Source organism: Hemicordylus capensis, chromosome 4 (assembly GCF_027244095.1).
Source record: "Hemicordylus capensis ecotype Gifberg chromosome 4, rHemCap1.1.pri, whole genome shotgun sequence".
Classification (NCBI taxonomy): Eukaryota; Metazoa; Chordata; class Lepidosauria; order Squamata; family Cordylidae; genus Hemicordylus; species Hemicordylus capensis.
The window spans coordinates 4,635,293-4,659,800 of record NC_069660.1 but is presented as its reverse complement, the minus strand read 5'-3'; the positions used below and the strand labels follow the sequence as shown (position 1 = coordinate 4,659,800).

At 51.8% G+C, this 24,508-nt stretch overlaps 1 protein-coding gene and 1 long non-coding RNA gene across 3 annotated transcripts in view; one reads left to right on the top strand and one right to left on the bottom strand.

Annotated features, from left to right (window-relative positions):
* Nucleotides 1–466: 466 nt before the first annotated feature.
* On the bottom strand, nt 467–3,940 carry LOC128322006 (uncharacterized). 2 transcript variants are annotated; one of them, XR_008305468.1, is made up of 3 exons: nt 3,192–3,940; nt 1,769–1,895; nt 467–1,311 (listed from the first exon to the last, which is right to left on the bottom strand). It is a non-coding gene; the product is annotated as an uncharacterized LOC128322006 (long non-coding RNA). The 2 variants fall into 2 exon arrangements; XR_008305469.1 differs by lacking the exon at nt 3,192–3,940 and adding an exon at nt 2,556–3,137.
* Nucleotides 3,941–4,272: 332 nt separating this feature from the next.
* Nucleotides 4,273–24,508, top strand: part of XKR7 (XK related 7) — a 75,009-nt gene continuing 54,773 nt past the window's right edge. Inside the window, exon 1 of the mRNA XM_053243215.1 lies at nt 4,273–4,946. Within this exon, the coding sequence (XP_053099190.1) occupies nt 4,273–4,946 (674 nt within the window). The remainder of the gene's footprint in view (nt 4,947–24,508) is intronic.

Below are 24,508 nucleotides of genomic sequence, written 5' to 3'. Positions count from 1 at the left end.
GGGATGGAATGAACCTAGAGTCCATGGCATACATTGCCTAGAGAGTGTTCTATCACTGAGCTAGGGCCCTTTCCCTCCGCAAAGGATTCAGAGAAGCTGAAGAAGTATAGGCAGTGGGGTGTGTGTGTGTGTAATTCACATATTGATTTGAATTAACCAGCCAGCGACTGGATTGCAGACCTCTAGTTATTAATCATTTCATAGCACACACCATCCCACCTTCCCAGCCTGAAGTGTCAATGCTAGGCTCAGGCTTGGCCATCAGCAGCAGCCAAGCACAAGGAGTGTGGAGGTACAAGTCACAGCGGGACCCGGAGTGCGGTCAGCATGAAGCGCTGAACAGATCCTGCAGGAAGGAGGCTGCATAACTGTACCACAGGGAGGGCGGTCCAGAGACCGAGGCAGAGGCCATCTCGGGGCCAAGGGCTGAGTTAAAGTGCCCAGAGCAGAGATGCGGAAGGGGCCCTGCTGGATCAGACCAAACCAGTCCCACTCTCCTGCTTCCTGCAGTGGCCAGCCCTGGAGGCATGGGCTTTATTTAGCAGGGGGGGGAGTAACTGGCCCAATCCACCCCCAGCACAATACTTCCAGTGACTGTTGCTGGTGTCTATCTTATGGTTCTGTTTAGATTGTGAGCCCTTTGGGGACAGGGAGCCATCTTATTTATTTATTTGTTATTTCTCTATGTAAACCGCTTTGGAAACATTTGTTGAAAAGTGATATATATTTGTTGGTGTCGGTGTTATAAAGACTGCAGCCCCCTTTTCTGTTTGCCCCACCCCCCGCAATCAGTACACTGATTCCTCCACATATCCAGAATGACGAATGGCCATTGATAGATGGACCCTCCATGAACTGGCTGACTCTTGTTACACAAAAGAAAAGAAAAGAAGAAACTTCCATGCACCAACATGCCCCAGGATCAGGACTGAAGCTGTGGGGGCCTGGAATGGTTCATCAGAGAGAAGTCTGGTGGGGCTTTAGCCTGTTTGCCCCCACGGTGGAAATGACGGTGTTCTTGCACAACTCCCTTTCCTCTCCCTGTGGTTTGCATAGGAGAAGGTCTTGCCGCATTGAGCCCTCGGAGTCTTCCAGCTCCCCAAATAAACCTGGTGAAGTGATGAAGGCTGCTTCTCCTATTGGGAGGAGGGGGGTGCTGATGGAGGCTGAATGCTGAGAGGCTTCACGGCCCCTGCACCACACACCGGATGCAGCTGTGACAGCAACCTCCACTGTAAGTTGCTGCTTCCATTCATCCGCCTTCCTTCCATCCCGGTGAAGAAGACCTGACATTCTGCAGACCCCGTTTTGCTTTGGAGAGAGAATGACAGACAGTTAATCAAATGCCTGATCTTATTCAAGCTGCTCCCATTCAACCCTTATCTCTCCTGTTCCGAAGCTTCAAGGTCTGTCCTTTTCCCAGGGTTTCTCTCTCTTGTTAGCCAAAAATAAATATATAAATAAAAAAGCTTCCTTCTCACGTCCTGCTTTCTTTTCATCCTAAAGGAAATTTTATTCTCTGAAAACCAGCGGATCCTGCATATTGCATCCTCTGCGTTTCTGCTCAGGGGAGCTGGGTAATCTCTTGCTGTTGGGGGTGGGGTGGGGGGATGTTTAAAGATTACTGGGAAATCATTTTCTCCATCATTTTTCAGGGCTGTGAAGCCCTGGAGAATTCCCTTTGAAACCTTGCCTTCAGGGACCCCTGTGCAACTGGAGTGTGATCACAAAGCATGACATGATGGGGGGCGGGGTGGGCTTTACTCACAGGCCATGGGTTGTTCAGGCCAGCAGTGACAGCCAAGAAGGAAGTGGATGAAGAGAATGCAATCCAAAGAAGAAATATTCCATTTCCTGTTTTTAGTTAATGTTCTGTTTTGCTCTTTCTGAAGGCTCTGGGTGGATGACAGAATGGCATCAAAACCAATGATTAAAATACATTTTAAAAGCAATGCATCATCTGTATAAGGACACTGGGTGACCTAGCGGATTTGAGGAAGGCCCATCAAAGTCAAAAAGACAACAACTTGGGCATGCCTAACTTGTCCTTTGGATTGCTGTGGGACCTCCTCAGATCCATGGCCAGGATGTCAGCCACTGTGTGCAAAACCCTCTAATTACATAGCCATATATCTGCCCCTTGAAACAGGGTTCATGACGTGTACCCCAAGCAGTTAAGGCAGGGTTTTTTAGCCTTGGATCCCCAGATGGAGTTGAGGGTGGGAGCTGTGGTCCAACAACATCTGGGGGCCCAAGGTTGAGAACTTCTGGATTAAGATATTTCCACGCCAAGACAGCAGGAGTCTCTAATGCACTGAATGCTTAGGGCTGACTGCCGGATCCAAGCAGCCTCAGAGGGGAGGAGAGAGACCAGTGGTGTCCTTGCACATTCAGAAGTGCAGGCACTCTCCATGACAGCCCCCATAGCCACAGCCCCCCTGACAATCATGCCCCATGGCCATGCCCATCCCAATGGCCACACCCCTCACTTACATAACTGCAATAATGGGGGTGGGGGTGGCTCTGTTACAAGAAATAAAGGATCGTTTCCTAACCCAACAGAGCTTGAACCTCATGTGGTTATTCGCCCAGAAGAGCAGTCTGGATGGAGGATGGTCCTCCTTGTCACAGAAGACAGGAAGGGTGGGAATAAAACCCGTTTGTCGTTGAATATTCAGTTAAGCGAGCAACTGTTGGAACAGCAAGAGCAGCTGAGTCTTTCCGTTTGGAAAGCCCAGGGCTTTGCGTCCCGACTGAGACCCTGCAAGGGCAAAAATGCCAGGACTGCGTCCCTGCAGCGCTGCCCGGAGAGAGCACGGAGGGGGGCGGAGGAAGAGGCGCCGCCGCCGCCGCCTCAGCCCGCGCGAAAGTCTGACCCCTTCAGAGTCTCCCAGCAACTTTGAGACCAGTGGGCAGAGCCGAGCCGGAGGAGGCTTCCCCGGGATAAGGGGAGGGCGGCAGAGCTCGGCAGGGGGCACGTCAAGGGACTCCTGCTATGGCCACTTCGGCGGAAGACCTCCCATCCTCCCACCGCGCGCAAAAAGCCTGTTGCCGCTCAGCATCCTCCTCCACCGACCAGGTCAGGAGTCCGGGCTTGCCCCGCTCTCCTCGCAGCCTTGGGCGGGGCGGGTGGGGCGGGGTGGGGCGGGCGGACTCCAGCTTGACGGCGGCCACCTGCTCCTCCGGGATACCTGTGGGTCACTCCAGCCCCTGCCTTGGTAATGACCAGCCCTCCGCATGGGAACTGAATCTCTGCGGAGCTTTGTACAGCACCCAGCACTTCTTTGACGGCGGCGGCAGCCAGTGCAGTCAGCCTTGAAGGGTAGAAGGAGCAGCCGCCGCCGCCGCCGCAGCAGCAGCCTCCCCGTTGCGCCCCTCCACCCCGCACACTGGATGCCCTTTCCAGCCTCCCGCCCGCCCGCCCCCCAGCATCGGAGGCACCCAACTGGGGCCCTGTAGCAGAACCCTCTCAGCAAGCGCACAGGCAGCCAGAGACAGGGCCCGCCTCGATGCACCTCCCGGATAGTCCAGCAGCCCCACCACCACCACCACCACCACCCGCGGAGGCTGCGAGGAGGGGCGAAGTTCTGCGGGGATCTTTGGGGGAGTCGAGGAGGCGACGGGAGAGGGAGGCGTGGCCGGGCCGGAGTCCGGTGGCTCGCAGGCAGCCTAACTGGCGGCAGCTGCTGGGAAGCTGATGGGCTCCGCCGCGCAAAGCCAAGGCAGCCGAGGAGGAGACAGGGAAGGAGGGCGGCCGCGGCAGAAGCCGTGACAGGCCTCCGCCCCGAAGGGTCTCCCGTCGGTTTCGCTTAGCTCAGCTGCGAATGAATCGGGCGGAGAAATGAATGGATAGTGTTGCGGGGCGGGAGGCGTGCAGCTCCTTGCCTCCTGCGGGCCCCGCTCTCCACCACGCCTGATCGAGGGAGGCGACTGAGAGAGAAAGGAGCGCCGGGGAGGAGAAGGTGGTAGGCTGGGGTGGGAGGGGGGCAGAGGGAGGGCGCTGCCTCCTCCTCCTCCTGTCCCTCCCTCCTCCCTCCCCCTCTCCCCTCCCTGCCACCCTTCCTTCCTCTCCCACCTCGCTCCTTCCTCCATCACCTCCTCCTCCTCCTCCTCCTCCTTCCTTCTTTCCTTCCTTCCTTCCTTCCCACCCTCCCTCTCCCCCCATCTGGCCACTCTCCTCCTCCTGCTTCCCTCCATCTCTCTCTCTCTCTCTCTCCCTCCATCCGGAAGTCTCCGTCTCTCCCTCCTCTCTCCCTCCGCCTCTCCTCCAACATGGCCGCGAAGTCGGATGGAGGAGCGGCAGCCGCCGCCTGCTCCCCGTCGTCGGTGCTGCGCCGGGAGGGCTCCTCTGAAGGCGGCGGCGGCGGTGGCAGCTGCGGCGGGAGCCTGGCGCGGGGGTCCCGTCGGGCCCCGCTGCCGCCGCCGCCGCTGCCCAACCCCGGGCCGGGGAGCCCCGCCGCCGCCGCCGCCGCCGCCGCCCCCTCGCTGCTGCCCGGCCGCGAGTACAGCCTGCTGGACTGCTGCTGGGTGCTGGGCGCCCTGCTGGTCTTCTTCTCCGACGGCGCCAGCGACCTGTGGCTGGCCGCCGACTACTACCTGCGGCGCCAGTACTGGTGGTTCGGCCTGACGCTGCTCTTCGTGCTGCTGCCCTCGCTGGTCGTGCAGCTGCTGAGTTTCAGGTGGTTCGTCTACGACTTCTCGGCGCCCGCCCGCGCCTCGCCGGGGCCGGCCGCGGCCGCCTTCAGCACCAAGGACAGCTGCGCCGGCACCAAGGACAGCGCCCGCGCCGGCCCAGCGCCAGCCGCCCCGCCGCCGCCGCCGCCTCGGGCTTCCCCCGGCGGCCCGCAGCAGCAGCAGCAGCAGCAGGGAGCCCGCGGCTGCTGCCGCCTCTGCGTCTGGACCCTCCAGTTCCTCATCCACCTCCTGCAGCTCGGGCAGGTCTGGAGGTAGGAGGGCGAAGCGGCGTGGCCAGCCGGGCTGGGAGCGGGAGAGGGGCTTTGTGAGCACAAAAGACAGGCCCAGCAGGGGTCCCATGTGCCAGCCCTAGACGCAGGGGGGCGGGGGCGGGGAGGGAGGGAGGCAGGCAAACCCTCGTGTTCCTCCACGCGCTCTGTGCCCCACCGTGGGACTTGTGGGGAAGGGGGGGGAGACGCTTTGGCCAGTGAACGGGACCAGGCTGCTCTCTGCTGCTGGAGGTGGGGAGGAGGAGGCGGCCTCAGCCCGCCCAAGGCAGGGTGCAAACTCCGCCGGCACCTCTCTCCCCTTGAGCAGAGGGGTCACACACATAGCCTGGCACATATAGAAGCTTCTTGGACAACCCCACCCCCTTGCCTCCCTGCTTTGCCTCCCCCCAAAGATTGGGGCAGGCTCGCGCCAAGAAGCCCCTATTCCATCCAAGAAGCCCCTATTCCAGAGAACAGGGGTTCTCTGGCAGGCTGCAAAGAGATGTAGCTGTCAAACCAGGAACTGGGGTGGGGGCTGCGGGCGGGGGGGGGAGAGTCAGTCCCTGGATCCCGGAGCACGAGGGCATCTGTCTCCGTGCAGCCGTACAAAGCCAACCTGAGATGTTTGCTTGGCCATCTGTCTCAGAGCATATTGGCAAGGGGCGTGGTGGGGGAGGCGAGGGATACTGGGCTTGCCGGCGCCGCCGCCCTTAAGCTTTTAGGAGACAGCTCCCATTCCCAGGTCTGCTTCAGCAGTTCTTAGTGGGGAGAGGCTAGCAGCTCTCTCTGGAGGGGTGAGTCTTGGATTCAGATGGGAAAGGGTCATTTGTTTCCACGAATCCTTGTCCCTACACCCAGGAAAGAAAGGCAACCCTCCAGCCACCTTGCTTTGGTGTTCTGTGTCTGGATGTTTTAAGTACTGGGCTAAATCAGATTTATCTAAGTCACTGCAATGTGTGGTGGGGGCAGCGAAGAGGGGAGGCATGCGCCAATATAACCTGGTGTCTCTTAAGTGGCATATGTGCATATCACAGACCAGAGGAAAGCAGGCAGCCCCACGAAACAGAAGGTCAGAGGGCAGGAAATCACAGGCTCTTCATGAGAGGGAAGGAATGTGTCGGAAACTGAGCGATCTCCCTGCTGCTACCACACAGATGGAGAGACTAGGGAGAGGTTGTTCGGCATCCTCGTTGTGGTCGTTCAGTATCCCCTCCCTCCAGTTAGCCAGGCTGGGAGATTCAGATGGGAACTGAGCCTTGGTCACAGAGCAAGTTGAATGGCTGAAGAGGAAGGACTGAGGCTGGCCTCTGTCCTTGCCCCACACAGCTTCCCCGGCAAATCTGAGATGCTGCCCTCCTTCCTCCATGCCAAGCTCCTTACTTTCTAGGAAACCAGAGTGCTGAGCTGGCCTATATGCAACCCCACCCGCAGCTAGCTAATGTGTTACCTGCTTCCATCACTCGTGAGGAGGGGAGTCTGCTGCATGGCCCTGTAGCAAGCAACTGAGGCTGGGAGCTGATTGCTTCACATTACTGAATAGCTCCCGTGTGGCCAGCCACCCCGGAGACAGCAGTCTCTGTTATCCCACCGAAGTTCCGAAGGACCAGGAGGGGGGGGGGCGAAGGGTTTCTTTTTCTCGCCCAAGCCTTCCTTTCCATTCCACCCTCCCCTTCCTTGCATTTAATCCAATTCCCTGGCCAACCCCAAGAAACAGAGAGACAGGGAGGAGCAGCAGAGCAGAGACCCCTGGGAGCCAGCTTAAGAGAGAGCACAGATGGGAAAGGCACACTGAACTCCTCTCCAGCACCCGCCTCCACCCTGGAGCTCTTTCGATGATCATTTCCTGGCAGGTCTATTTCCTCAGGCCAGACTATTGAGCTGCTCTCCTGCTTTCTCCACCCCAGACAGCTCTCCCTTTCCCTCCCCTCCACCACGCTCTGCAACCGCCCTGTAATGGAACTTCCTGCAAGCGATGTTGGAGCTGGGCAGCAGACAATGGTGGATTCCTGAAAGGGTACGCTAAGCTTTTCATCCATCGGTCGATGGGTGCAAATTGGAGCTGGCAAAGGCAGTTCTCGCCCTTATGCTCCCAAGAGGTGAGGGAGGCCTTGTTTCCTCCCATGGATTCCATGTGGGTGTGTCCCCTTCCTTTATTGTCGGCACCGAGCACATATTAATACCGCGCTTGCCTATTTGGCCATTTCCCCATTCAAAAGTAGGCAGGCCACATCCCCTCCCATTCATGATTCCAGCCCATTCTTATCACAGCTGCTGACATGGGGAATTGACAAGAGAAAGCAGTGTAATGTGTTCTTCATAGAGAAATGCAGCCTCAGTGGATTTCTTCAGTCCGTAGCGTCGCGTAAATCTGAATTTTCTTTCCATTTGGGAATGCCACGTGCAAAGCTTGCAAAAGGAGCTGACAGATTTTCTTTTGTGCACTTCCCCATTGAAGATTTCTGTGGTTTTGTTCTCTGCTGTTTGGACATTGAGGAGCCCCAGTTACTGTAAGAACAGCTCAACAGTTGCTGATGCTCGAGTACAGCTTGCCAGTTGTGAATGGAGGAGATTGCTAATTGCCGGTTGAAGGCAATGATTTGAAATGCAAGTCAGAGATGGTTGAAGTTCTGAAAGCATGCTGATTCAAGTTTGGGCAGGAACGGATACTGAGGGCCTGATTTGAGAAAGGGATCACAAGGTCGGGGACGCAAAGTGGTTTTTGATGACAGATCTGCTACTCTGGCACACAAGAGTAACACTTGGAAAACAAAAAAGCATTAGAGTGCACAACGTCACATTCAGGCCCCTCACAAACAGGTTTAGCTCCAGGGATGTGGTTTGCTAGAGAGGGTTGGGAAAGGTATGAGAGACCACAACAAGCTTCCTGGAGAGAGAAATCCTCAGCCACTGTTTCTCCTTTGGCCATGGATCACTCTCGAAATCCCAGGACACACCTCTGCAAATGTCTTGCGCCCCAGGGGGCTTACCCTTCATTCTGAGAGCCGACTGAGGCCAGGGTTTCAGAGGAATGGATCCAACATCCAAGCAGGTTTAAGATCTGCCCCATCTTATTTTAGAAATGATCCAAGGTGAATTCTGAACTGGGATGACCCCAAGGGGTACTGGGTGCTCCCCCTCCAATATTTCCCATTCTCTCTTTTGCTCCCACACCCACCAGTCTGGAACTTTACAGCAAAGTGTCAGTCATAAGGACATAAGAGCAGCCCTGCTGGATCAGGTCCAAGGATGCCCATCGAGTCCAGCATTCTGTTTCCCACAGTGGCCCACCAGATGCCTCTGAGAAGACCACAGAGGGCAAGAGCTGAGGGCATGCCCTCTCTCTTGCTGTTCCTCCCCTGCAACTGGTATTGAGAGGCATCATGCCTCGTGAGGCTGGAGGTGGCCTATAGCCACCAGACTGGTAGCCATTGATAGACTTGTCCTCCATTGATGTGTCCAAGCCCCTTTTAAAGCCATTCAAGCTATTGGCCATCACCACATCCCGTAGCAGACAATTCCATAGATAAATCATGTGCTATGTGAAAAAGGACTTCTTTTTGTTGGTCCTAAATTTCCTGGCCATCCGTTTCATGGGGGGATGACCCCCTGGTCCTAGTTTTTGAGAGAAGGAGAAGAATTTCTCTCTGTCCACTCTATGATTACAATATAATCATAGTATACCATGGTCCTATAGTTTGAATTAATTATTTTAAAGGGCCTCTGTTGTTTAAATAAGCCTCATTCACACCTCCACCCCAGAACAAGCAGCAGAAGCCAGGGCAGCCAGGCAGGGAGGAGACTCCTGCAGCCTCCCAAGAGCCCCCTCCCCCCACCCCGTGACAAGTTAAGCTTCATCCCCCTACACACACACACACACACACACACACACACACACACACAGAGCATTTTTAACACATGGGTTCTTGAGGGCATAAATAGCAACTGAACTCACAAGAAGGTAAGAATATAAAAGATATATTTATGCAAATATGCAATAGCTGAAACATTTCAACATGCAACATATTCACACCCCACACGTTTCTTTCCCCACTCCCCGCTCTGACTCTAAAGAGGACTTTGGGAGTCCCCAGGGGTGTGGAGGCCCTGGACTTCGGCCCAGAAGTCCAGGGGTAAGAGCACCTCTGGGTCAGGGTGGCTGATTATGTTTGCCAGTGGTTAGGGGCAAAACTTCAGTGCGGCCCCTTGTTCCTCTCCACAGCTCACAAAACCAGAATAAATTGTGCAGAATTGGAGCAATTGTGCAAATCTGTTCGCTTTGCATAATCAATCTATTTCTTTACCATGTTTATATACCTCCTGATATGTGTATCTCGAGGTGGCGTGCACAGTTTAAAACAACATAAAACAGAGTAAAAACAATTAAAACAATTTAACAGGATTTTTAAAAAAGCTTAAAAGAATTTCATACAATAAAACAATTAAGCAGTTTAAAATTAATTTCAGTTAAAAGCCTGAGAGAACAGGTGTATCTTGAGGGTCTTCCTAAGAGTAAACAGATATGGAGAGGCTCTTATGCTGACAGGGAGCATGTTTCACCCCAGTCACAGAATCCAGTTTTTCTTCATGCAGAATTGTATTTGTTCATTATAATGTTTTTATCCAGCCCTTCAAAGCTTCCAGGGTAGTTTACAGAACAAAACATTTAAAAAACAGCAGCATTATCAAATCAAATATCACAATACAGTATGCGATTCAAACAATGATTAAAAATGCAAAGAAACCCTCTTAAGAGTCCTGGGAAAATAAAAAGGTCTTCACTCACCACTGAAAAGATAACAGCAGAGGTGTCAGATGGATCTTCCTAGGACAGGGGTTCTCAAACTTCGGACCCCTCCCCAGATGTTGCTGGACTTCAACCCCCATAACCCCCAGCCACAATAGCTTTTGGCCATTGAGTTGGCCAACAGCATGCTCCGGGGTTAAGATGGAAATTAGGGGAGGGAGCTGAAGTCCAGCAACATGCCCTACTAGGGTGAGTGTTCCACATCAGTGCCAGGGCCAAGAAGGCCCTATCTCTGGTCATCACCCACCTTACTCCAGATGCCAGTGACAGCTAGCAGGACCCTCCAGTGAAGACCCAGAAGCATGGGTGGGTTGATGTGGATTGCCTGAGTACAGAATTTAGATTTGTTTTATTTTTAGTGCAAAGTGCGCACAACCCTGAAAATAAGCAGCCAGCCATGCACCCAAAGTGGCTTGAATTGGTCTGAAATGTCCTGGGCAATCAGCCTGGTATTCTTCTGGAGCAAAATGGCAAGGCTATTGGTCTGAAGTTTCCCTTTCTGTTCTCCAGCTTGGCCTTCTCCCTCACTGCTCTGCTCTGCTCGGCAGGACTTTAAGCCAATTAAAGCTGTCCCTCTCAGAAAGGCCCTCCTGGCCACAGTTGCTCTTGAGCTGTGTATCAGTCTCTTCCTAATCTTGGGATTTGTGGCACTTGCTCCACTGACCAGTTAAATGCGGTTTGCTAAACCCATTAGCGAGGCTGGATTCAGTGCAGGGAGTGTACAGGCGTTTCTAAGAAGTGATGAATTATTGCTGGATGAACTGTGCCCAGGAAGGGAAGAACGCTTGCTGGGATCCCCCCCCCCCGCCCCACACCCATCAGCTCCTTCTTAGGGACATTGTCTGTGGTACACAGTATCTAATCTCTGCAGTTACATTGTGTGTGTGTGTGTGTGTGTGTGTGTATGCATGCACATGCATGAATGCAAGACCTGGCAACTTGTCTGTGAGCATCACTGCATACTTCAACGTTTTATTTTTGAAACCATGGAATGAGCTTCCATCCAAGTCAAATAATGTTTGCAGCTTATCAGGTTGCTTGTTGGGGGAGAAGCTGTTGGTAGCTGTTGCAGACACAGACAGAATCTTGGGGGATCGCTACCAAAGCTACACCTTAAACACAAACAAACACCCTTCTCCTACCCGGATTCCAAAACATTTGCTTAGTCTAGTGCATCACTTAAGGCCAGGCAGTAATTCCCAAGGTGTATACTGGGGCACAGTTGCAGGTCCCACAAGATGTGTGCAGAACATGCTTTCCAGAACTGAGCCACCATGTTGGTAGACACTGCCACTATATGTGCAAAGTGAGAAGGCCTCATGCCGAATTGATTGATGGCTTTTGCCACCAATTAGTGATGTCACTGAAATGAATATTTTCTAGCTCAGAAATACACCTCTTGACTGGTTTGTGATGCTCAGGTGCTCAAAGTTCTTCTCCAGACTGGACTGAGCCCAAAGCAAAGAGGAACTTCAAGCCCCCCTCCCTCTTGCCCTGCACCTGTCTGCCTCCAGGCCTCCCCTTCAGCCTCTTACGATCTTCTTTGCTGCTCTGAAGTAGGATGAAGAAAGGAGGGCTGTCTCTCCCTGTCCTCCCCCACCCCTGTCTGTGCTCAGCCCACAGCTACAGCTGTGTGGGTCAGGAGCTAAACTGGGAGTACCATTTTCTCAGTACTTTTACAGCCATCAATAATGCTGGGTAAACGGCATTTCCCAACCTTCCGGGTGCCTGGTTTACAGCTGTACCTGTGTTCCAAGAAGCGGAGAGGACTAGCAACCTAGGTCAGTGGGTGGGTGGAGTTTGGAGGCTCACCCAGGGAGGCACTGCTCTCTTAATAAACCGATCTGCTTTCTGGGGAAATAGTGTGGCTTCCTAAGCCTGTCCAAAAGGGTTTATCCCATGCCCATCACTACCGCCAATAGACAACCAATGATGGGATTTTGGGAGTACGGAAACTGGGGGTTTCTGATGCGGGCCACACTATAGCTGAACTTGAACTTCCTGGGCAAAGGAGGAAGTGGAATGCCAGGAGGCAAAATTAACGGGGCTGTCTGCCCATTAATCCAGAAAGGTGTTGTGTTCCAGGAATCAAAGCTTTGGGAACTTTGGGGTTTGTGGCCGCTTTGGTAGTCATTTCAGGACATATGATGCACCAACAATGGTGGCTCCAGAGTGCGGGGGCATGGGGTGGGGGAGAATCCCCCAGAAAAGCTGCTTGTTCCCCATTTCCTTTTCAGAAATCGAATAAGTGGGACACAGCTCACCCACCCATAAATGCACTTTGCCTCCTTACATTTTCCCCCTCCTGGTGCCACCACTGTGAGCCAGATCTGTAACGTGGCCTTATAGTCACACTTGCTATTTGTGCAAAGCACCCTAAGAACCATTTGGGGGGAGTGGGGGAAAGTATCCCCCTGTTAATAAACTGTATAATGAAAACAATATTTCCTACAGTTCTGGGATGGATATTTTTTTTCATACAAGGCTGCCGTTTGATCTTCTGTGGTCTGCTTCACACACTGAAGGAGGAAAGGAGGGGAGGGCACCAATGCAGAAACAAGAAAGGGAACCTCCAAGATGTACTAGAAATAGTCATTCAGAGTTTCTTGGAAATAGCCCAGAAGGCTGCTTCATTATTGGTGCCCACGAAGAAGGGTATCCATTCGAATGCACTGAATAATTCAAAAATATTTTCTGGTGCACCTTTGAGGTGTCTTCTCCTGTTTGTTTCTGCTTTACGTTGCACATGTCTTGCATGGAATATGCTTCTGTTTAGGAATTAATCTGGAAGCTGCTTGCAAACCAATGATAGGACAGGCAGGTTTTCTGAGAATCATCATCTCCTTGTACAAAAAGTCACAGTGGTGGTAGTAGCACATGGTGTGGTCCTCATACAAGGTGAGTGCTCATTCCTGCAAAGAGCGCCTTTTGTGTGGGAATATGGTGACGTATGACATGCCCCCCCAACAGGCAGGCCCCAAAGAGAGATTTTACCTTCCATCCCCTGTAGCTGCAAGACCAGTCTTTTTGCTTGCATCTCGCCAGTATGATGTGTTCCATTTGGGCACAGCCTGGGAGGACGTAATTAACCACCTCAACATGACAAGCCCTTAAGCATCTGTCTTGGGCTGATAAGATTTCCAAATGGAGAACCTCCCCTGTGCCTTGTTGCAAAAGGTCAAAGCTTTATTCTCATTGTGTTAATGTCCAACTATCAAGAGAGAAAAGTCCTTCAGGGTCCACTGTCTATTGGTCTGCTAGTGAAGACTTTTCCCCGCCTTTTGCATGTTTTCAAATCCTTTTCACCAGTCATGCTGCTCCCTCACCCCCCCTCAATCTCCCCCCACTCTACATGCTTGATTTCTGTAATTGTATTGTATTGCTTTCCACTTAGGTGGTGGAGCCTCTGACACTGACTGGCTGAGCTGGAATAGAGGCACATAACGTTGAGTTGCTCAGGAAGCTAAACAGTTTGCAGTCCAGCTTCTGTGAGGGAAGCAAACATGTTCAGTTTGGCTGAGATTCAAACGATGGCTCAGCCAAAAGTTCTCCAGTGAGAACATTCAGCTCATAATTTGGAAGGGATGGGGTGGGGGTGGGGTGACATGGGAGTCGAAAACAGACCTACAGCTTACTTTGCTCCCACTGCCTGTCTTGCAGCTGTGGCAGTCCTCCTAATGGCTGGTGACTGGACTGTCATCCTGCCCCCCCTCTCGAAAGCCCCTATCAGAATTATCCCATGTCTTCACATTATGTCATTCTTCTGGACTTTGGGGTGGGGGGAGGAGTGCCAGGAGGAGCAGCACTGTTGGGTTTGACCCCTGCCTACCTCCCCAAATCGACTTAATGGCTCCCACATTTTCACTACCTGTGAATGGGCAGGAAAACTGGGGTAACCAGTGTGGGGAAGTCCAGACGCAGACCTTTTATGGGGGTGGTAGCTGAGGACGGGGAAGAGGTCATGATATGTAGGGAAACGGAGGGTTTGGAAGCCCGGAGGCAAGAGACTGAAGGAGGGGTGTGAGGAGGAACTTGAATGAAAGGCAGGCGGGAAGCAATGATGGTGAAGGAAATGAGGCTTGAGAAAAAGGACGGAGGCCAGGATGTGGGGAACTGAGAAAAGAAGGGACTGATGAGGGAGAGAGCTTGAAAGAAATGTCACAGCACTCGATAGCAGGCAGGTGTCTTCTCCTGTCCTGTCCTGGCTGCGCACAAGACTGGGCTAAGCTTTGGCAAGGTGCTCCTGGAGGCCCTGTTGGGAACAAGCTGACTCACTGCAATCTGGAGACAGCCGGAGCTCCTTAAATGCTCTGTAGCCCAGACCCTCCTCCTGAGCGCAGCCTCCAAGTCGGAAGTCTCCGAGCTTTAAAGAGACCCTCGCCTGGAGGCGGGCGGCCCTCCTCCATCCCAGCTGCCTCTCAGACTGTTCCAGCCCTAGGACTTCTTTGGTCTCTGGCGCAGTGGTGTGGTCGGGGCGGGGTGGTGGTGGGCTGAGACCAGCCCAAGCGCCGACATTGGGACGATCCAGGCTGCAAGTGGGCAGGGCTCCAGCTGCTCAGGATCAGACTCGGAGTCAGGACTGGCTCCTCCTAATGGTCCTGCAGGGCACCAAAGGTCATAGCTCAGGTGGGTTGCTGCTCCCACTCCTGCCCCGCTGCCCAAGAGCCGCAGGCTGGCCATTCATCCGGTGGAGCTCACAGCCGGGAAGCAGAGACAGCTGCGCCTCCTTGGGCACCCCTCTGGCTTGTTAGGAGGAGCCACTGCGGCTGGGCGTGGGCAGCAGGGTGGGCCGTGGAGGGGCTCCGTATGCTCTGCCTGGGATGGGGGTGGGTGGGAAGCAGGGGTGTAGGCAGCTTGCCTGGGGCTGGAGGGTGAGATCCTCTCGGCTGCTCCCTCCCCCCTTTTGATTTCTCTGTGCGGAGGCAGGGAAAGGAGCTCCCAGCCAGTGATGCAGTGCAAACCCGGGAGAGGGTCCGTTCAGACCCTAGTCAGTGTCTCATTGAAACGCTGACTGGCTGGGCTTTTACCCCCAGCCCAGTTTCAGTGAAGCGCTGCCTGGAGAGGAGAGGGACACGCCTCCTCATGCCGCTCCCAGGAGGTGAGCGCTTCGTTCGCCGGCTGGGTGCAGGAGGGGGGCAGGGGGCACCCTGGCCAAGGGTGAAGGGGTGCCTTGGTGCTCCGCCCAGAGCGATGGCCGTCCTCCCTTGCTCCCTTGTCCCCAGCCATGCCCCTGGGGGGAAGTGTGCCAGGGAGGCTGCTCAGAAGCCGGCAGGGGGGGGGGCGAAAAGGAGAAGAGCCCCTCATCAGGCAATGAACGGGGAAGAAGGGAGAGATGGGGAAGTGGAAGGACAGAGGAGCCCATCAGAAAGTAGAGCTACTGAGGCAAACTGGGAAAGAAAAAGGACCCGCAGGCCATTCTTGGCAGGAAAGGTATAGTCCAGAGAGCCAATGGGGGACAGGGCGGCTCGGCCTGTCCCTGCAGCATTTATTTATTTAGTGCATTTATATACTGCCCTATACAAAAAGACCCTGGGCAGTTCACAATAGAAAAACCACGAAACGTTAACATAATTAAAACAATTTAAAATACAATTAAAACTCTAAAAACCAAAGCTTTAGGACAATCAATTAAAAGACTGACTAAACAGGTATGTCTTTAGTTCCTTCTTAAAAACATTCAGAGAAGGGGAAACTCTAATTTCATTAGGAAGCGAGTTCCAGAGTCGTGGGACAACTATAGAAAAGGCCCGGTTGTGAGTCACCACCAACCGAGATGGTGGCAACCTCAACTGGACCTCCCCAGGTGATCTTGAGAGGCGGTGGGGTTGAGGAAGAAGAAGGTGTTCTCTTAAATACCTCGGAACCAAGCCGATAAGGGCTTTATAGGTCATGACCAGCACTTTGTATTTTGCCCAGAAACTTACTGGCAGCCAGTGTCGTTCTTTCAAAATGGGTGTAATATGTCCTCTTCAGGCAACCTCAGAGACCAACCTGGCTGCTGCACCCTGTACTAACTGCAATTTCTGAACTATGTAAAAAGTCAGCCCAGCGTAGAGTGCACTGAAGTAGTCAAGGCTGGATGTTGTCAGCATATGCACCACGGTTTTAAGGTCGTTTATCTCCAGAAATGGATGTAGCTGGTGAATCAGCCAAAGCTGATAGAAAGTACTCCTGGCCACTGCCTCAAGCTGAGAAATCAGGGAGAGGTTTGGGTCCAGAAGTACCCCCCAGACTATGTACCTGCTCCTTCCGAGGGAGTGTGACCCCATCCAGAACAGGCAGATCCAAACCACTTCTTACGTCTCAACCTCCCACAATGAGTACTGCTGTCTTGCTTGGATTCAGCTTCAGTTTGTTCTCCCTCATCCATCCCATTACCACCTCCAAGCAGGCATTTAGGGAAGTCAGGCCATTTCCTGATGAAGTTGACATGGAGAAATAGATTTGGGTGTAGCGATAGGTTCCTATCAAGAGGTAGGAGAGGAACCACTGCAAAGCAGTGCCTCCCACTCCCAACCCCTTCAGGCGCCCCAGAAGGATACCATGGTCAGTGGTATCGAAAGCCACTGAGAGATCAGCATTGCAGCCTGGCAGCCCTAAGGGGGCCAATGAGAGCCAAAAATGAGAGGGCAGGTCCAGCCTCACAAGGAGGTGGACCGCAGCAGTAGCCTCAGATGGTAGATTGCCAGGGGATCAGGGCTGCTGCTGCTGCACCCCACCTGCTACCCTGCCCACCATCACCTCACCTGCTGCCAGCCTCTTCGTCCTTCTCCACTGCTGCCTGGCTTAGCAGCAGGGCCTGAAGAGCTGCTCCGTCCTCCTCGGCACACTAGGGGGCACTACACACAGTCAGTACTTGGGTGGAAGTACTGCCCGAGTTCAGAAGCTGCGTGTGCTCCCATTTTGTGACTGTGTGTGAGTGTGAAACTTGCTCGTCTGCTAGGGGAGCTTGCTCATTTGCTAAGTCCCAGCCAAGTAGGAAGGTTTCACCACCCTGACAAAGCTGGGGATGGAATCTCGGTAGGGCATGCTCATCCCACCCAGCTGGGCTTGACAGTTGAGCAAACTCCTCGCCTCTGACCTTGTTTTATTCTCCCAGATGATCACAAAAGGGGAGTGCACACCGCTTCCAAATTTGGGCAGGACCGTCTCCTACCCCCAGTACCGATTGTGTGAACTGCCTGGCTGTATTTGGGGACGGGGTGAGGGATGATTTGATTGATTGATTTGTTCAGTTTTTATACTGGCTTTCATAAGACATCCCAAGGTGGTTTGATTGATTGATCAATTAAGGGCCGTCAAGTCGGTGTCAACTCTTAGCGACCATAAAACTCCACAAAAATCACATTCATTCATTCATTCATTCATTCATTCAATTTTTATACCGCCCCTCCAAAAAGGCTCAGGGCTGTTTTAAAACCTTAAAATCAGTTAAACAGTAAAAATGAAAAAGCAACAAAAATTCAACATCCATTTTAAAAAGTCAAACAGAAGCAGGAGACCTGGCAGCCCCTAAGGGGGTAAAAGCCGGAACAAATGAAAAGGTCTTTGGAGTGGGCATTCACTGGGAGAGCATGCCAGAGCCTGGGGGCAACCACAGAGAAGGCCCTGTCCCACATGCACAACAATTTAGCCTTTCTCAACATTGGCACATTGAGCAAAGGCCCCACCCCCCGGTGACCTTGATGGGTGGGCAGAAACCCTTGGGAGCAGGTGTTCCTTCAGGTATCCAGGGCCCAAACTGTTAAGGGCTTTAAAGGTAATAACCAGCACCTTGAATTGGATCCCAAAACAAATTGGCAGTCAGTGCAGCTCTTTCAAAATAGCTGTGATATGCACCAAGTGAGCAGTTCCAAAGAGAACCCTGGCAGCTGCATTCTGCACCAATGGAAGTTTCTGAATATTCTTCAAGGGCAGCCCCATGGAAAGCACATTGCAGTAATCCAGATGTGACGTGACTAAGGCATGGGTAACCATGGCTAGAATGGAGCAGAAGAGGACATAATGGGTTCTAGTCCACCAGTCTCCTCTTCTCCACACTTCCTTGTCTCTTCCATTTTTAGGAGGAGGAAGAGAAGGAGGAGGCGGAAGCTACGTGGCAGAAGATGTGAATGAGGAGGGAAAAGACAAGAAGAGCTGGTTTTGTGGTAGTGAGCATGACTTGTCCCCTTAGCTAAGCAGGGTCTGCCCTGGTTGCATATGAATGGGAGACTAGAAGTGTGAGCACTGTAAGATATTCCCCTCAGGGGATGGAGCTGCTCTGGGAAGAGCATCTAGGTTCCAAGTCTCCTCTCTGGCAGCATCTCCAAGATAGGGCTGAGAGAGATTTCTGCCTGCAACCTTGGAGAAGCCGCTGCCAGTCTGTGCAGACAAGACTTAGCTAGCAGGACCTATGGTCTGACTCAGTATATGTCAGCTTCCTATGTTCCTATGTCAGAAGTAGGTGAGATGGCAGCAGGCAGAGAGTGGCATCTAGAACTTCCCCTCTGACATCCAAAGGTCTTGGACCACCCCAGCAGATGGTCTGAATTTTACACCTCAATTAGGAACACAGGAAGCTGCCTTATACTGAGTCAGGCCATCTAGTTCAGTATTTTCTACCCAGACTGGCAGCAGCTTCTCCAAGGTTACAGGCAGGAGTCTCTCTCAGCCCTAACGTTCCCCTTCTCGTAATCAGGTTAGTAAACCTGTATGTCATTTATGCAATGCTCGTGCATAGGAATAGAGAGGGAAGACGCGACCAAGAGGTTCACGCAGATGAGACAGTAAATCTCTTCTGGAAAAGTTTGTATGGTTATGTGCAAAAAGACAAGAGTATCTCTTCTAAACAGCAATGGGACAAATTGTGGAAATGGACGTCGGATGTAAACCCCCCCCCCCCCCGATTACCTGATGTGCCTTGTAATCCCCCACCCCCAAGTTACAGTACTACCTGCATATACTTCATAACCTTGTGGGTTTCCAAATCCTTGTGTGTAAATCTTTGTAGATATATCATGTACAAACAACCACTTTGTATATAATTGTGCTTTGGCAACGTACTGTATGCTTTGGTAGTTTGTTGGTTCAATAAAAAAAATCTTGTCCTATCTTGGAGATGCTGCCAGGGAGGAAACCATACAAGTGCTCTTCCCTTGCAGGTGCTCTTCCCAAAACAGCTCCACCCCCTAAAGGGAATATCTTACAGTGCTCACAGACATAGTCTCCCATTCAAATGCAAACCAGAGTGGATCCTGCTTTAGCTTCCACTCTTCTCCTCCTCCTGGGGGCTAAGGGAAGAAATAAAATCTCAGTCCAACAAAGACTGAGATATTTTGAGGGACAAATCCTGTGAAGCAAAAGGATCTTAGGACAGCAGCCCCACTTTGGGACACCTGAAAAACTGAACCTGGAACAAAGGTGGAGCTAACCAGGCGGTTCTTGGGCTGCAGGTCTCTAGTTCCTCTTGGTTACATGAAGTCTTCAGGTTGGGCAACATGAGGAAAGTCATCACAGTTGCCTCAGTCCAGCTGTCTCTTGACTGGCGTTGCACTACAAGAGAAGGAAGAGAGACCCGGACTCCATTTTGTCCAGCTGGGTTCTCAGTGGAGAGCCAGAGAGAGTCGCCCTCATTTTTAGGGGAATCAAATTCCCTTGTTGAGTTCCTCATCCATTGAACAGCCTACAACAAATGAGTATGTGTGACACACACCTGATGTTGGGGATTCTGCTGGTTTACTGTCCTCCACCCAATTGCCTGGTAGGCTCCATCACTGAGCTGGTTGAGATGGTCTTAAGCATGGCGTGGGGGAGCTCTAGGAGATGTATTTAATTTATTCATTCATACATATATACATTTACATCCAGACTTTCTCCCGCAATACATTTATTTTATTTATTTATTACATATATAAGCCGCCCCATCCAGAGGCTCTGGGCGGTGTACAACAACTTTTAAAAAAGAGATAAAACCCACAATTCAAACACAATGCTAAAAACAATATAAAAACAATTAAAAATGATTAAAACTATTTAAAACCAATTAAAATACTTTTAAAAACAACAACACTTTACAAGCCTTGGAAGGCCAGGCCAAATAAATAGGTTTTTAGGACTCTCTTAAAGGCCGACAGTGATACATGGCTTTCCCAGGCAGTGACCAGGCCTGTGCCTGCTTAGCTTCAGCAAAGCGACCATATCATCATCAGCAGCAGCATCTATTCCCTGTGCTGGGAGGTTTCAACATCATTCCCATGTCCTCCAGTTGGGGGCATTTCAAGAGTTCATGGAACAGCCAGAAGCCTGTTCCACCATATACCAGAGCCTACATATGAAGCAGATCGTACTCTCAATTTAGTATTCTCTCCAGATTGGGATAGGGCAGGTCTGGAAAGGGAGGAGTTGTAGATTACCCCCATGTCACAGTAAGACCATTGCCTTATAAAGTTTGGTATCCCAACAGGGCCCAACCTCTATAAGCTATTAACTTATGCTGGTCTTTTGGAGCTGTGCCTGGACTGCTGACTGATTCATTTCTGGACACAGTTCAAAGTGGTAGTTCTGATCTTTAAAGTGCCACATAACCTGCAGCTGGGCTCCCTGCAGAAATCACTTATCCCTCGTGTTTATTGGAATGCTTAAGGCCAAGGAGGTGCTATTGAAGTTGCCACCATTGTATGTGTCCAGGACTTCAGCTTTCTTGAAGCATACAGCATGATCCATGGATATTCCTAAAGCTACCTTCCTTTGTTGTCCAAACGAGATGGAGGTACTAATGGTGAGGGGTCATAATTTGAGTGTCGTGATAGAACCTCTCTTTCTGGATGGGGTTGCACTCCTCTTAAAGGAACAGGTATGTAGTTTGGGGGTGCATCTGGACCCAGCCCTCACCCTGGTGTCTCAGCTGGAGGCTGTGGCCAGGAGCGCTTCCTACACTTCGGTTAATATCACAGCTGTGTCCATCCCTTGAAAATAATAATCTCAAAACTGAGGTGCACTCACTGGTAACTTCTAGGCTTGACTGCTGCAATGCGCTGTACGTGGGGCTGCCTGTGTGTTGTTCGGAAATGCAGCAGCCAGATTGGTCTCTGGGGTTTCTCGGAGAGATGGTATTATGCCTGTTTTAAAACAGCTGTTCTGGCTGACAATATGTTTCCGGGCAAAATACAAAGTGCTCGTAATTACCTTTAAAGCCTTCAATGGCTTAAGGCCAGGTTACCTGGGAGAGCACTTCCTTCAGTGTGGTCCCCACCGCACATAAAGGTCATCAGGAGGGCTCCATCTCCTGTTGCCTCCAGCTTGCCTGGCATCAACTCGGGATCAGGCCTTCTCTGTAGCTGCTCCTGGCTGGGGGTGTGCACAAACCAAAAAATGTGATTTGGTTTAGGTTTGAATCCATTCGAACTGAACCACATTGCGCCAAACTGGTTCAGGTTGACCTGACTGGCCGATCTGGTCTGTGAGATCGAACCAGTTCATGCAGTTCGTGCAGCCAATATACTTTTGAAGGGAATCCAGTGTGGATTCCCCTTTACAAGTACGGGGTGAGGGACTCTGCTAACGGTCAGGGGCGGCTGGGCAGGTGCGACAAGAGAGGCAAAAAGCTGCTTAACTGACCAGCGTAGCTGTCGGAGCCACTGCTCACTGCTCCTCACCTTCCCGGCGCGGCCCCAAGCGTGCTCCCTCCTCCTTCACCAAGTCGCCAGCTTGGTGGCCGCTCAGTCTGGTCTCTGTGCATGCGCGGAGGCCAGAACTGAGCCGCCGCCCAGCCAGCAGCTTGGTAAAAGGAGGGGCGCTTGGGGCCGTGCCAGGGGGAGCGAGCAGCGGCACCGGCAGCGGCGCCATTCAGGTAAGTAGCTCATGACCTCCCTCGCCACCCCTACTGAGCCGCCCCTTACTGTACCGAACCGGTTCGCTTGAACTGGGCCTGGTTCAGTTCACGACCGAAGCTCCGAACCTGCCCTGGTTTGAGGCGAACCGGTTCGGCATGAACGGCTCATGCACACCCCTCCCTACCTTTGAGCTCTAGAATGTGCTCCATATGGATCTTAGAGGCTAAAGAGTAATGTAAACAGCCCTGAACCATTCTTGGAAGGGTGGTATATAAATCAAATAAATAAATAAATAAATAAATAGAAACAAAGAGTTTTAGCAGCCTTTAAAAGAGCCCTAAAATATATCATTTTAGCCTGGCCTTTAGTCATTACTGAAATTGTTTTAAAATGTTTTTAATTTTATTTGTTTTTAATGAGTTTTCTATTTTTATATTTCTGAACCGCCTAGAGCCATCTGGTATAAAAATCTAATTATAAAACAAATGAGAGAAAGGTTCTTTGCACATGCTCAGATGACTTCGGTTCCTTCAAATTGAAAAAGAGGCATCCGGAGTTAAATCTGGTGAGCCCCTAACTCTAATTAAAGCCTACTACTAGCTTGTGTACTCCAAATGTACTAATTTTTGCTGTTGGTGGCAAACCGGCCTCCTTGCTTTTGCTACCAGATCCTACAGTATTATTAGGATATACTGTGTTCTGAAAGTCTGAAAATTATAGTATTTGGAAGACAGATCGGTATGGCACTCTGAAAAAGATACAGATTCATGGAAACTGTGCATTTAAACATGTGTTTTCTTGGTGAGTAGTAAGGACAAGCTTGCTTTCCAGCTGTACATGGAATAACAACAGTACCTATTTTCTCACTGTGCATTCATGGCGCTGGAGTGAACTAAATTGACTGTTACGATATATCATAGGATCTGGATCCCAAATATGCATTATGGCAGGAGTTCTCAACCTTGAGTCCCCAGATGCTGGACTACAACTCCCATCATCTCCAGCCACAATGACCTTTGGGGATTATGGGAGTTGTAGTCCAATAGCATCAGTGGGGACCCAAGGTTGAGAACCCAAACAATATGGTGTTTTGAGTGTTGATACACTGAAATGCATCATATTTCGGAAGAAGATGTGGCCTTTGTGGCTTCCACTCAGTTCAGTTGTACGGCTCCTCTCTGTGTGCTTTCCTCCACTCTCTCTTCCTCCTCTCTGTTTGTGGCAGTTACGGCCTGGACTGGGTAGCCTGGTGCTTAGGGACCTGGTGAGTGGATGGCCATGCCGTTGGACTTTAAGCTTGTCGCCTTTGCCTGTCAGGGTTCTAGTGCTCTGAACAGCAGGTGGTCCATCCCCCCCGCCCTGGCCCCCAGATTTGAAATAGAGAGAGAGTCCTGCTGGAGCAGACCAAAGATCCACTTAGGCTGCTTTCTCACAATCACAAGGGTCTTGGTTTAAAAGTAAAGCTGGTTCAGTGAGCCCAGCAGAGCTGATGGTGAGACTGAGAATGCAGAATTCCAGGGCAATCCTGGTCAAATCACACCAGTTAACCAGCACTGAACAAGGATAGCTAACTGGGATTGAAGATCCCTGTGACTTTACACAGCTGCACAATGTTATGTTATGTTTGTGCTACTTTTGCATGTCTGTGCACGTTTTGCAAGCAATGGTTGCTGTCTCTTTGGCGGCAGCCAGCTGCTGCCTTCCCAATTCTTGTTCGAAACCCAGTACTTGGGTTTTTCCAGAGGTCAGACCCTGGGAAAATAGTAACTTCCTGTTAGAATCATGTGTCTGGGGCCCAGAATTGGAATGTGTAGTAGTTCATGTTTGCACCACTTGTGACCTTCCTAGCCAGAGTCAGGGGTAACGTGGATTCCAGCACTTCACATGTGCAGCCTAACCCAGGCTGGGCTGTGTGTGTGAATACCCTTATCAAATACTTATAGCAATACTATTATTAATGTTAGTATATTTACGGTATTAATGAAATTTGCTTGCCATTTTCAGACTTACTCAGGAAATAGGTCGGATTCCTCTTAGAAAATACTGAGGCTATTCTCACGATCGGCCAAAATCGAGCTAAGGGAGCCTAGCCCGATTTCGGCCAATCATGTACTGCAACAGGAGACGCAAGGCTCCCGGCAGCAGACCTCCCAAAGTACCCCTCCCCTTAGCGAGCACTCCGTTAATCTCATCTTTTTGATCGTGTATTGCTGCACCGTGGCTCCATACACTGCTGTGCTCTGCACCACAGCAACACACAAGGAGACCCCCGGCCGAGAGGCTGCAAGCAGCCTCCCAGGCTCGGGGGGTCTCTCTAGCATGCCCCACTGCGCGGGGCATCCTGGAACTTCTGGGGGCCGCATGGCCCCTATCCCCACAGTTCCTGCCGTCTCTGTGATGGAGCCGGCAGTTGTGTGGCAGGGCTGCAATTGTGATCATCTGTGGGGCAGCGGGATAAGCCCGCTCTCCCCACAAACCCCCTCAAGGTGGGTCTCACTGATCGTGAGACTCGCCTCATTGCCGTTCTGGATTAGGCCCAATCTTCTGGTCTGCTTCCAGTCCTAGCCCATGTGGCAGAAAAGGCTGGGGTGGAGGGAAAAGTCATTACCCGGCCGGCTGAAATCTGCAGGGGAGATGACTCGCCACCCCCCTACCCACATGGCCTTATCCAGGCCACTTCCTGGCCAGGAAGGAAGCCAAAGGGTTGGTGGTCTGGCTCCTGGGAGGCTGGAGGTGTCACCTGCTGCCTACCTGGCTGCACCGGCTTCCTCGGCTTGTTCTGGGGTACCGTAGAGGAGGGAGGGAATGAGGCTTCTTTCAACAGCGGAGGCCTTTTAAAGAGTCCGTTCAAGTTCTAGGACAGTCATAGATCCTGACTGTATTGTCTCTTGTCTGACACTCTGCTGTCAAGTTCCAGCCTCTTGCAGGGCGGCAGAGGCGCACCTAGGCTA